The 13,582-nt window shown below is 44.1% G+C and overlaps 1 protein-coding gene and 1 long non-coding RNA gene across 3 annotated transcripts in view; one reads left to right on the top strand and one right to left on the bottom strand.

Moving 5' to 3' along the window:
- IRGM (immunity related GTPase M) overlaps positions 1–6,868 on the bottom strand; it is a 55,881-nt gene extending 49,013 nt beyond the window's left edge. The window contains exons 1-2 of one of the 2 annotated variants that reach the window (XM_057302255.1): positions 6,172–6,868; positions 4,737–5,685 (exon numbers count right to left, since the gene is read on the bottom strand). In XM_057302255.1, the coding sequence (XP_057158238.1) occupies positions 4,737–5,267 (531 nt within the window). In that variant the 5' untranslated portion in view covers positions 5,268–5,685; positions 6,172–6,868. Of the gene's footprint in view, positions 1–4,721; positions 5,686–6,171 lie in introns of those variants that run through there. The other variant, NM_001289892.1, reaches the window with a different exon arrangement.
- Positions 6,529–13,582, top strand: part of LOC134730376 (uncharacterized) — a 76,483-nt gene continuing 69,429 nt past the window's right edge. The window contains exon 1 of the long non-coding RNA XR_010112133.1: positions 6,529–6,649. This is a non-coding gene — a long non-coding RNA (uncharacterized LOC134730376). The remainder of the gene's footprint in view (positions 6,650–13,582) is intronic.

Raw genomic sequence — 13,582 nt, 5'->3', positions numbered from 1 at the left:
TTAAGTGAATATGTAACATTCTTCAGGAGAGACCATACATTAGGCCACAAAACAAGTGTTAATAAATTTTAAAAGATTGAAATTATGCAGTGTCTTTCCCAATTACTATGCAATAAAACTGAAAATATCAGAAGAAAAACTGGAAAATTCACAAATATGTGGACATTAAACAACACACTTTTAAACAACCAATGGGTTAAATAAGAAAAATGAGAAAAAACCTTAGGACAAATGAAAACACAATTTGCAAAAACTAATGAGATGCTGTAAAAGCAGTACGAAGAGGGAAAATTATAGCTTTAAATACTTACATTTTAAAAGGATAAAAGATTTCAGTTCAACAATACAACTTTATGTTTTAAGGCACTAGAAGAATAATGATCTAAACCCAAAGATAGCAGAAAAAATAAAATAACAAAAGATATGAGCAAAGATTACCATAATTCATTTGAGAATGTTGCCTAAAAATACAGTAAAGAAACTCAATATTATTTTCTCTTCTATTAGAAATTCAACAATATGCACTCTTAAAACACTTCTCCAGGAAATGAGATATTATTATAGACAAACTAACCCGAAATAGAAATAGTTGTTTGATTCTTCTGCTTGTTCCTAGAGTTGAGAATGAAAAAGGGTACATTCTTGTTGAGATTAGTTTCCAGAACTGAAGCCTCAATGGAGACTTGGCCTTTTTCATTCTCTGCAGAATATGGCTTTAAATTATGTCCTTAGAGTTCTCTCTAGCTTATCCCATGCTCTGGGTACCAGCTTTCATCCTTATACCACACTGCATCACTGGCATCACTGCTCTTAATGAGAATGTGTGAACAATTTCCTAATTTCATGAAATAAGAAGTGGACAAACAGCTCAATTAAGAGATGATTATCTAAAATGGGCTTTGATTATAGTTTTAGTATTTTGAATAAGGTGAGCCAGATGGAAATAATGTCCATCCCCTGTGCAACTTAGGTAGAAAAAATAATTCCGTTAATAGTTTAATCAGAACAAATGATTGCTCTAAGGAATCAAATGTAGCAGGAAAAGATAAGAATAAGAAACCTTTAAGAACTAAGGTTTTTAAAACATAAGAATATAAGATAATAATGAGAAGCTGAGTCTAAGAATTTATAGTAATGTCAGAAGTACACCAAAAGCTGATTGAATGGCACAGTTCTGATTTAGTCATTACGCTACCACGGAGGTCAAACTGTCAAAGCAGATTTATGAAAATTATACAGCTTACTTAATACCAAATTGATGAAGAACATGAGCAAAAAGCAAGCAGAGAAACAGCAATATCCATCTTTGAAAAGGCCCAAAAGATCAGATGTACTTCCAAAAATATATATTTTTGCACTGGAATGTACTTTGTGCCTGAGTAGAAGATTAATGTTACTGTATGTATCATGTACATGCCATACATGTTAGCCCTAGGAGGCCATTTAAGTTTAGAGCTTTTTACATTCCATTAGTTGCACAGGTAGGAAACCTACATGACTAACTTTAGCTCTCCAAATTGTGCCCTGTACTTCACAAATTCCAGATTCATCTACAATAAGCAATGCAAAAAGCCTACTAAAAACATTGTTAGATGAGAACTTCTTGGGTAATCTTCCTGCTTGTAAATACCATCAGTGGTTACAAGGAGGGAAGAGTAATGAAGCTGTTGCTAGTTCTTTCCCTTTTGTGAAGACACGGATGAAGTGCAGTGCTGGGAGTGGCAAGGGATTGAATCAAGCAAGATTCAGAAATATACAAATGATTCAATGGCCCTTTATATTCAAATCTCCAAATTTGAGTTTTATATATCATCTTCTCAAAGGAATAAAACAAAAAATTCAATCATATACAAAAATTTTGTCTGTTATAAAATTGAATGTTTGCTCTACACCTGGCCTGCCGTCGTGCATTAGGGGACCATGGATGATCAAAAGAATCCCTGCCCTGATGAGGTCCCGCTGATGCTCTTATTTATGCTAAATTGTGAACATTTGATGCACTTGGGTCTATGATTCTTTACCAGCCATACCAATCATGTCTACGACAGATAAGGGGGAGGAAAATGGAGTGCATGCAACACGCTACCACATTCTCTGCCATCATCTGACTCTGCACCTGCTCCATCTTCCCTTCAAGACCAACGGTAGGAGGGTGCTGCTTATGGTAATCAGATCACCAGGTTGCTGTTCCAGGGCCATATGTAGGGAGTACAACCAAAAGCACAGGCTTCCCTTTATCTGTTTGTTCCTGCCCAACTATCATGTCAATTCTTGCCCTGAAATTTGACCTATCCTTCTTTTCCAGTCCAAGTAAGATGGTTTTTCTTACCTGCATGGCTTCACTGAAACCAAAACTAACATTTCCAAACACATTTCAGTTAAAAGTAGAGATGAATTTTGTTTTTCAAATTTGAAAATGCTCATTAAAATAGAAAGCTAATGTGTGCCAGCTGAGTAATACTCAGATATCTCTGTACAAGAATCCTTCATCCGTCTTTGCCTCGCAGTCCTCCTGGGCCTGGGAGCTGACATCAGGCACAGCCAGGCAGGGAAAACTCATGGCTCACTCTCACTACAGGGGGTGGAAACCAGAATAATCAAGACCAGTCTGGCAACATAGCGAGACCTTGTCTCTACAAAAAAATTTAAAAATCCGCCAGGCATAATAAGTATGTGCTTGTGGTCCTAGCTACTCAGGAGGCTGAGGCAGGAAGATACCATGAGTTCGAGGCTCAAGTAAGCTATTAAATAATGGCACCACTGCACTCCAGCCTAGGCAAGATAGCAAGACCCTGTCTCAAAAAAGGGGGGTACATAATAATATGTCTTCTCACTCCATATTTATTCACCCCTTACCCCTTAGAAATGACCATAATATCCTTGCAGAACTATTGTATGTATACATGAGCAAGTATGCACAAGCTATTTCTCTATTTTACAGACATGGAAGCATTTCTTAAATAATGTCTAACAACCTATTTTTTCTTTAACATGTTGGTAATTGTTCTATATCAGTATATGAAGACCTCCTTTGAAGAAATTTTTAACAATTTCTTATTATTAGGAAATAGAACTTACATAATAGTGCATAATTATGTACTGTTTAAATTATAAGCATACATCTTTTACTGCCATACAGATTTTTTTAAATTACATATGTGACTAGCATCTCAATAAAGCAGACATTTTTTAAAAAATGAATGAAAGAAAGGAAAAGAAATAGGACCCTTCAGCAGCACAGAAAACTCTCTTGTTCCCCTCCAAAAGCTAGAGTTTAAAACCAGCCTGGCTACTGGATGTATTTTTGGTTTTTTAATGAATGCTTTTACCATCTATACAGGCATCTCTCTGAAACATTATTTACTATATATTTGGCTTACAATTGCTTTATTTTACTTGGGACTTGAGGGGTAGGTTTTCTTGCATAGTTTCTGTATCCTTATCTAGCATGTCACTTATAAAATATATGTGGTGGCCAGGTGCGGTGGCTCATGCCTGTAATCCCAGCACTTTGGAAGGCCAAGGCGGGCGGATCACAAGGTCAAGAAATCCAGACCATCCTGGCCAACATGGTGAAACCCTGTCTCTACTAAAAATACAAAAATTAGCTGGGCGTGGTGGTGTGCACCTGTTGTCTCAGCTACTTGGGAGGCTGAGGCAAGAGAATCGCTTGAACCCGGGAGGCGGAAGTTGCAGTGAGCTGAGGTTGCACCACTGCACTCCAGCCTGGCGACAGAGCAAGACCCCATCTCAAAAAAAAAAAAAAAAAAGAGACAGAGAAAAAGAAAAATTACACCCATATATATGGTTAGGATTTTAAAATCCAGCCTGATGATCATTTTACTTTTAACTAAAACATTTAGTCCAATGACACTGAATATAATTATTGATATTTTCAGTTTATATGTAACATTTTATTTGTGCTATATTTTTTCTGATGCCTTCCTTTGGATTGAGTGTATTTTTGTTACACTATTGTTTTTCTTGTCACTTGCAAGTTATATGCACAGTTTATATTCCTTCGTTAAAGATATTAAGCATTCCTTATAAACCATAAGATATTAGGCATTACTTACAAACCATAGTTTAAACTTAATCAACATCTTTACTCATGCTCTGGATAAAACAAGAACTTAGAACCCTTTAACATGGTTACTATTTTTTCTGTTTTAGAGGTTTTGTTGTAGATTTCAGTTGTGTGTTTTTAAGCCCAGAAGTCTTTATTATTACTGATAAACTCCATCTTGAGATTCAAGCAACCTGCCTCTCTACTTGCCTGTTCAAACCTGGAGAGGGCTCCTCCCGACCGTTACTTGCCTTGAGGTTATACCGTGGGGTTAACATTTTGTCTTGGTGGTCTCCCTGCACCCTGTCCACACCTTTGAAAATACCCTCATTATTAAAGTCTTCTCAAATGACTCAGTTTGAGAGTGCTAGGACCCTGATGATATAATCTTGCATCCATTTTAAGACACTGATCATTTTTAGCACCTGGTGGAGAGTTCCGTGAAGGGAAAGGACCTTCGAAGCAAGCAGCCTTGCCTGGGAATCTTGGCCCCAACACTCAAAAGATCTCAAAGAACAACACAACCACACTCTCTACATGCCCCCTAAAATTGTAAGATACCCTTCTGCACCAGGTGTGTTTCAATGAGTCCAGTGAAATAAAGGAGAAAAGGAATCAATAGGAGGAGATGGAAAACGTTTAATGAAGACAGGAATTAGAATTCACATACCCGCTCCTTCTGGAGATTTTCCAGGACATTTTCTCTGATCTGCAGTAGCTGCACTTCTGGGAGGGCACCTGTGCTGAGGTCCATGTCCAGCTTGGTCCAGACAATGTAGAACTTCTTTCCCATGTCCTCAGCGGTTTTGGCAAGCATCACATGATTCATGCTGAATTGTGCAGATGCAACCATGATGAAGTCATACCGGTTGAACTGCATTTCCATCAGGTAGTTCTCCAGGGTTTTGGTGGCAGACCCTGTGCCAGGCAGGTCCCACAACACCACATTTGAAAAGTGGGAAGAGAAATAGGAGGCACATCTTTGGGTAGCTTTTACCAGCCCAGTAGGAGGTGAGGCCTTACCCTCATGTCCTGTGTTTCGAAGGGCACTGATGAAGGTAGACATCCCATTGCCAGAGTGCCCTGCCGTAGTGATGTTAACCGGTGTCCTGGACACTATCTTCAGAGTCTCCTTGATGTTAGAGATCACCTCTGGCAAGTTCCCATCTGCTGAGGCTTTCTCAACATTCATGGCTTCCATCTTCAAGAAAATACCCCAATGCCGGCCAGGCGCCGTGGCTCATGCCTGTAATCCCATCACTTTGGAAGGCCGAGGCGAGCAGATCACGAGGTCAGGAGATCAAGACCATCCTGGCCAACATCGTGAAACCGTCTCTACTAAAATACAAAAAAATTAGCTGGGCGTGGTGGTGTGTGTCTGTAGTCCCAGCTAATACAAGAGGCTGAGGCAGGGGAATCGCTTGAACCCTGGAGGCAGATATTGCAGTGAGCTGAGATCACGCCATTGCACCCCAGCCTGGCAACAGACCAAGACTCCATCTCAAAACAAACAAAAAAACCCCAATGCTTATGGTGCGGCAAAAAGAGGTTAAGGATGCAGCTAATAGAGTGTGAGGGGCACTTGGGAACTCTGTCGTATCTGTGGGCACTGGAGTAAGCTGCAGAAGTAGAAGAGCAGGTGAGTTAGGATGGACAGGGTACACAGGAATCATCTGACTTTTAGCATCCCCAGCCCTCAACGAAGACTGCAGCAAAGACGATCTTGATTGAGTGTTCTTTGGTTGTTTTTATTCAAGCAATGTGCACATTTCTTCAGGGAGCAAGAAAGGTAAGGTCCCTGAGGAACGCCCTGAGGCCGGTTGTGCCTCCAACAGTCAGCCTCCAAAGCAGGCATGTGGCCATGAGACGGCTTGAAAAGCAGAGAATGAACCAAGTCTCCTGAAAAGCCCAAGAGGTTTTTGTCTTTCCCTCTTTTACTCTATCCTAATATAGGTCTGCTCCTTCACAAGTTTCAGTACATATTTCAAGACCAGACAAGTAAAAGTGACCTATATATTTCTCTGCTGAAGATGGCGCCAGAGGACATAAAACATCCAATTCCCATTGCTTACTTGAAGCTGTGATCATCCCTGTTTAACACTTACCTCATCAGTCGGGGGAGCACACGTGCAGAGAAGTACCGAAATGCTGCAATATACATGAAGTAAGCCACCAGCCTTTGACGCCCGCGCTTCCATTAAGACTGTCATGTTGGGCCCAACTGAAGTGAGGGAGAGGAGGAGACAGCATACTCAAATGCTCTGCTCTTTTTCAAGGCAGTGATTAGACAATTGCTTATCATTGCATTCGCCAAACCTGGCTCTTGCAGGTTCCACAAGGGGCCAGGTATTTGAGACTGATTAAAAGAAGGTGATGTGATTCCCTACTCCTACCGGAATTGGTGGGTTCTTCCTCTCACTGACTTCAAGAAGGAAGCCACGGACCCTCGCAGTGAGTGTTACAGTTCTTAAAGGCTGCGTGTCTGGAGTTTGTTCCTTCTGACGTTTGGATGTGTTCAGAGTTTCTTCCTTCCGGTGGGTTCGTGGTTTCACTGGCTCGGGAGTGAAGCTGCAGACCTTCGAGGTGAGTGTTACAGCTCTTGAGGTGGCGAGTCTGGAGTTGTTCCTTTCTCCAGGTGGGTTCGTTGTTTCACTGGCTTCAGGAGTGATGCTGCAGACTTTCGCCGTGAGTGTTACAGCTCTTAAAGGCAGTGTGGACCCAAAGAATGAGCAGCCTAAGATTTATTGCAAAGTGCAAAAGAACAAAGCTTCCACACCGTGGAAGGGGACCCAAGCAGGTTACTACTGCTGGCTCGGGCAGTCTGCTCTTATTCTCTTATCTCGCCCACCCACATCCTGCTGATTGGTCCATTTTACAGAGAGCCGATTGGTCTGTTTTACAGAGAGCTGATTGGTCCGTTTTGACAGGGTGCTGATTGGTGCGTTTACAATCCCTGAGCTAGACACAAAAGTTCTCCACGTCCCCACTAGATTAGCTAGATACAGAGTATAGATTGGTGCATTCGCAAACCTTGAGCTAGACACAGGGTGCTGATTGGTGTGTTTACAAACCTTGAGCTAGATATAGAGTGCCAATTGGTGCATTCACAATCCCTTAGCTAGACATAAAGATTCTCCAAGTCCCCACCAGATTAGCTAGGCTCAGAGTGCTGATTGGTGCATCCACAAACCCTGAGCTAGACACAGGGTGCTGATTGGTGCATTTATAATTCCTGAGCTAGACACAAAAGTTCTCCATGTCCCCACTAGATTAGCTAGATATAGAGTGTCGATTGGTGCGTTCGCAAACCCTGAGCTAGACACAGGGTGCTGATTGGTGTGTTTACAAACCTTGAGCTAGATACAGAGTGCTGATTGGTGTATTTACAATCCCTTAGCTAGACATAAACGTTGTCCAAGTCCCCACCAGACTCAGGAGCCCAGCTGGCTTCACCCAGTGGATCCTGCACCGGGCCACAGGTGAAGCTGCCTGGCAGTCCCTGGCCATGCGCCTGCATTCTTCAGCCCTTGGGCAGTGGATGGGACTGGGCACCTTGGAGCAGGGAGTGGTGCTCATAGGGGAGGCTCGGGCTGTGCAGGAGCCCACGGAGTGGGGCAGGGGAGAGAGGCTCAGGCATGGCGGGCTGCAGGTCCCAAGCCCTGCCCTGCAGGGAGGCAGCTAAGGCCGGGGAGAAATCCAGCACAGCAGCTGCTGGACCAGGTGCTAAGCCCCTCACTGCCAGGGGCCGTCGGGGCCGGACGGCTGCTCTGAGTGCGGGCCCGCTGAGCCCACGCCCACCCGGAACTTGCGCTGGCCCACAAGCAATGCCCGCAGCCCCAGTTGCTGCCCGTGCCTCTCCCTCCACACCTCTCCACAAGCTGAGGGAGCCAGCTCCAGCCTTGGCCAGCCCAGAAAGGGGCTCCCACAGTGCAGCGGCGGGCTGAAGGGCTCCTCAAGCACCGCCAGAGTGGGCGCCAAGGCTGAGGAGGCTCCGAGAGCCAGCGAGGGCTGCGAGGGCTGCCAGCACGCTGTCACCTCTCACTAGCATGGCCTGGCAGGTCTGTTTCACACACTCATTGTGAACACACACAACACTGCACACAGCCACTCACACCTGGTGTGCACACTCACCCATGCCCAGCCATGTTTACTTACCCCCCCACACACACACACTCTCACTCACCCTCGGCATGCACACATACACTTACTTGCATTCTGTGCACAGGCCCACACATACTCACACTGACACACGTTCACACACCCTAACATACTTAAGCTGACATGTGTAAACATGAATACATACACACATTCATCCCTGTTGCACACACTACACTTGCTCACTCAGGCTGCAACATGTTCACTTACCCCACACACAAACACACAAATTCACTCGTGGTGCCACGTTCACACAAACTTATGTTTGATGCACACATGCTCACACACTGTGCACACATATATACACTCATGTAGGCTGACACATGTTCACTCACCTACCCTCACTCATGCTTCGTGTGCCCAGTGCCCACACACTCTCTCACATGACACATGTTCGTACACTCATGCACACACAGAATCTTGCCTCCTGAGTGCCCAGGACAATGGATTTGTCCAAGTCTTTGGCCCTTTTAGAGGGCCCAGGAAGCAGAGAACTGGCTCCAGCTGTCTATCTATGAAATATGAAGAAAGGCCCTAATGGAGGAGATGGATGAGAGAGGCGCTGTTCTCTGGAATGTATATGAGTCTTCAATTTCTCGGTGCCTCACTTGTCTTGGGAAGATTTTATAACCTACCATATGGCGAGAGCAGCAACTGATCATTGACTTCCTCATGCCAGGCTTCATCTGTGGCTGCTATATAAAGTTTCTCCGTTGTAACATTAATTATTTTGGTTTACATAAATAACTAGTTTCTTCTCATCAAATGCTACTTAGATATGGTTGCTTTTAGTTAGTCTGCAAAGAGGAAGAGGTAACCTATGGAATCTGGAGGGAGGGAGGCAGGGTAGTTACCAGGTTCGAATGGAGTCCCTCAGCAGCCTAGCAGGAGAATGGAGTGGGGAGGTCTGGCGTTCAGAGTTTTGCCTGCATGTCTCTGCATGGATAGCTGGCAGGCTGGTTAAGGTGAGGAATCGAGCACTCCCCTTCCCCACAACATTATACTGGATAGATGCACAAGGGAGTGGAGCAGGAGCACATGCAGGGTGGGGGATGGGCTTGGGCCTGTGGCGGGGCCATTTTCTAACCCAAGTAGTCCCAGAAACTGTTGCTTCATCAGGTATTAAATGATTGGCATCATATTAATACATACACAGGTCTTGGCATTAACCATTAAATCTTTCCATTAGACTCTTTACCATTGTACCCCTTGTGCCCAGCAGGTGTTTAACATATTTTTGTTTGCTTAATAAAACACAGTATACTTTGTGTGTTGTTAACTTACTAATTGACAGATAAGTTAACTTCCCTTTCTAAACTGTACCCACTGAGCACGGGGTCTACTAATATACATCCGATTTTCAAGCACACTCTGCTTGGGTACGACACGGGCCAGTGCAGGGTACTGACTGTCCATGGTGAGTGTGGGAGGTCAGCAGAAAACCCTATAGTTTTCCAGGCTTTTTCTGTGACCATGTCTGTGAACTGAGCCAGCATCTTCAAACCTGTCTGCTTACCTGTCCACCAGTGCTGAGCCCCATGGGAAACAGCCTTAGCCCCTGCAGCCCCAGCTCAACTGTCCCATCCCCAGGCTTTGTTCATATGATCCGCTTCTCCTGGGCCCATGGTGAAGGCTCACCAGCTGCACGCTAGAGACAACCGAGCCGAAAATAATTATTTGTACAATTGAGATACTTTATCTCAGTTACACCAGGACTCTTCTGTGCTATGCCTGCCCAGGCCCCTGTGTCACTGCCAGGCCAGTGAGGGTATGGTTTCCTCTGCATGAGGTTGGTGTGTCCTCCAGGTGTTGTTAGTGTGCCTATGTGTTTGTGTGGGTGAGCCTCCAGGAGCACTGACCTGGAAGTTTAGAAGAGGTCATCAGAATTCAGCCTGGGTTACAATTGCTCCAAGCTCGGTTCTTTGAATATCTCGCCCAGATATATTGCCAGATACCTTCCTCCAGACAGGGGCAGAGGAGTCCTTTTGGAAGAGGAGGAGGAGGCCCTTCTAAAGGGAGTCGTGGAACCAGGTTCAATTACAGAGTGGCAGCCATACAAAAAAAAAAAAAAGAACCAGATCCTAGAAGGAGCATATTCCTAAATTTACTAAGTGAGCATATAGGAACCAAGTACATATGCACACAAATACCTTCACACAGGTGAATGTGAGGTATTACAGAACAATTGGCCTTAAATACACCCTATAACTCCTATTCCATTCTATGAATGTTTTTCATCTGTTTGTTTTTTAATGCTGGTCATAATCCAATGAATTAATTTCATGAGTAAAACATGCAAAATGAAGAACACAGATTAATAGATTTCCCATGTGAGGTTATATATAGTTAATTCCATGCCAATTATCTTGATCCCCAAACAAAGGTACTTATAGCAAAGTAAGACCTGGTCTTAGCACAGATGTGGAGGCTGGTGCATCAGAGAACTCCATGTGCCCAGAAAACAATGTGGATCAAATCCCAGGCTTTTCCTCTGTTTGGTCATTATCAGAAAAGGCTGCAGGAAAAATCAATGTGATAATTCATGTAGAATAATGAAACTGGATCCTCAGCTCTCATCTTATACAAAAATAAACTCGGCCAGGTGCGGTGGCTCATGCCTGTAATCGCAGCACTTTGGGAGGCTGAGGCGGGCGGGTCATGAGCCCAAGAGATTGAGACCATCCTGGCCAACATGGTGAAACCCTGTATCTACTAAAAATACAAAAAATTAGCTGGGCATGGTGGTGCGCGCCTGTAGTCCCAGCTACTCAGGAGGCTGAGACAGGAGAATTGCTTGAATCTGGGAGGCAAATGTTGCAGTGAGCCGAGATCGCGCCACTGCACTCCTGCCTGGTGACAGAGCGAGACTCCGTCTCAAAAAGAATAATAATAATAAAATAAACTCAAGATGGATCAAAGACTGAATCTAACTTGAAACCATAAAAATTCTAGAAGATAACATTGGAAAAATTCTTCTAGACATTGACATAGGCAAAGAATTCATGACTAAGATCCCAAAGCAAATGCAACAAAAACAAAAATAAATAAATGGGACCTAATTAAACTAAAAAGCTTCTGCACAGCAAAAGAAATAATCAGCAGAGTAAACAGACAATCCACAGAGTGGGGGAAAATCTTTGCAAACTATGCATCTGACAAAGGACCAATATCCAGAATCTGCAAGGAACTCATACAAATCAGCAAGAAAAAAACAAATAATCCCATCAAAAAGTGGGGCAGAGGACATGAATAGACAGTTCTCAAAAGAAGATAGACAAATGGTCAACAAACATATGAAAAAACATGCTCAACATCCCTAGTAATCAGGGAAATGCAAATTAAAAACACAATGAGATACCACCTTACTCCTGTAAGAATGGCCATAATTTAAAAATTAAAAAATGACAGATGTTGGCATGCAGGTGGTGAAAAGGAACACTTTTATACTGCTGGTGGGAATGTAAACTAGTACAACCATTATGCAAAACAGTATGGAGATTCCTCAAAGAACTAAAAGTAGATCTGCCATTTGACCCAGCAATCCCACTACTGGGTGTCTACCCAGAGGAAAAGAAGTGATTATATGAAAAAGACACTTGCACATGCATGTTTATACTAGCAGTGACCTTGATTATCTGCTTCACCTCTCAGAGAATCTCATTTCCTTGTTTTAAATGGGGACCATAAGCCCCCAGGGTGTTTAAAGTAAGTGAAGAGATGCCCCAGCACAAGGTGGCTATGAGGCTAGTAAGATGATAGTCTGTCTGCTTTCTGGAGATTTACAGAACTAAGAAGTTGCAAAACCACTTATGCAGCTATGAGATTGTGAGATTGACTTTGCCCCCTTAACTCCTTGCCCAGGTCAGAACAGGACAACTGTCAGATTGAGGAGGCAGAAAGGGCATGTGGATGTGCCTTCACCAAAGGCCAACAGTAAGGGCTAGAGGGAAGAGCCCAGTGTGCAGAACACAGTCAACAGGACCTCAGTTGAAAGATACTGGGCCCACCTGTTGCAGAGACCGATTAGGTGAGAGGAAATCTGCGGATTAGGGCTTTGCCTATCTCAAAGATCCCAAAAGGAATATTAGAGAGGGTCCCTCATGGTCCCTCATACTAGAGGATAGTCAGTAACATTCACCACCCCCCAGAGGCCATTAAAGCCAGATTGCAACCATATCACAAGTGAGACTTGTCCTGACTTTCACCACTGCCTCTCCTCTCCCCACCTCTCTACCCTTCACCACCCTCCCCACTCCCACACAGACACCTTGTAAGGGTCCCAAACATCAGACACTCAAAGCAGAGGAGGTAGGGGAAAGAAAAGATCAGAAGCTGACTCTTTTCTTGTCCCTACTGCTGATTTCTCACTCCAAGGTGGGACTGAGCTGGGGCGAGGGAGATTTAAGTTCAACAAGGGTCTAGGGCTTGTTTATTAGAATGTCTGGACTTCTGATTACCTGAGCGTGACTGGGAGACAGGATATTCCCTGAGCATGGCCAGAGAATTAACAAACCTGTGTAGTATTCCAGCCAATTCTTGGGGACTATAATGTGTCCCTTTTGGAGCTGTGATGCAGGGGGCAGTGATGTGAAGACATCAAGTCGCTTTCAGTGATTCCAGAGCAGATTCCTTAATTCTATCTCACTCTGCCCCCAGGACCCAAAGGCCTGGTCTCCCTCAGTGGAGCATAGGCAGAGAACAGAGTTCAGATTCACCAGTACTGATTGTGGAGGAAGAAGACCCCAGGGGCTGAGCAGAGAAGGGAAGGAGGAGGCTCTCACTGGCCTTTGCACTGACCCCAGAAATCCTGGTCTGTCATCCCAAATCCAACTCTGCTGACTGAAGACTTGTCCACTCCTCTCAGTCACTGAGAGCCCTAGTTTTGGCCCCAATGGCTTCTCACCCTCCCCTCTCTCACTGAGCCATCCACACCGGGCAGCCTGAGTACTGGACAGACAGCCTTTCACTCTTGGAAATACTGGCTTTGTTGGGAAGAGGAAAAAGCATAATCTGATTTCACTTTTCTTTTCCATATATGGAGCCTTCAAGAAAAAGCCAGAGTCTTAAATTCCAGCCAGAGCTTAAATATCAACACTCTCTTACTTTTTAACAGGCAAGTTAGGCATTTCTGTTCCAAATACTCTGGCTGGTTTGAAAAAAAATCAGATGGGAATCTCAGTCTTCCATCTAATGAGAGATTTGGAGCTACTATCTCTGCTTTGGGCCTCAGGTTCTTTGGATGTTAATCATCAGTGATACCCCTCAGGGCTGTGGGTGCCACACTAAGAAAACTTCTGGTGCCCTAGTATGCAAAGAGCCCCATGCAGATTTCACCCGTAACGAGGGCCCCTCTATCTCTTG

Source organism: Pan paniscus, chromosome 4, assembly GCF_029289425.2.
Source record: "Pan paniscus chromosome 4, NHGRI_mPanPan1-v2.0_pri, whole genome shotgun sequence".
Lineage (NCBI taxonomy): Eukaryota > Metazoa > Chordata > Mammalia > Primates > Hominidae > Pan > Pan paniscus.
This window is presented reverse-complemented; position numbering and strand designations above follow the sequence as displayed.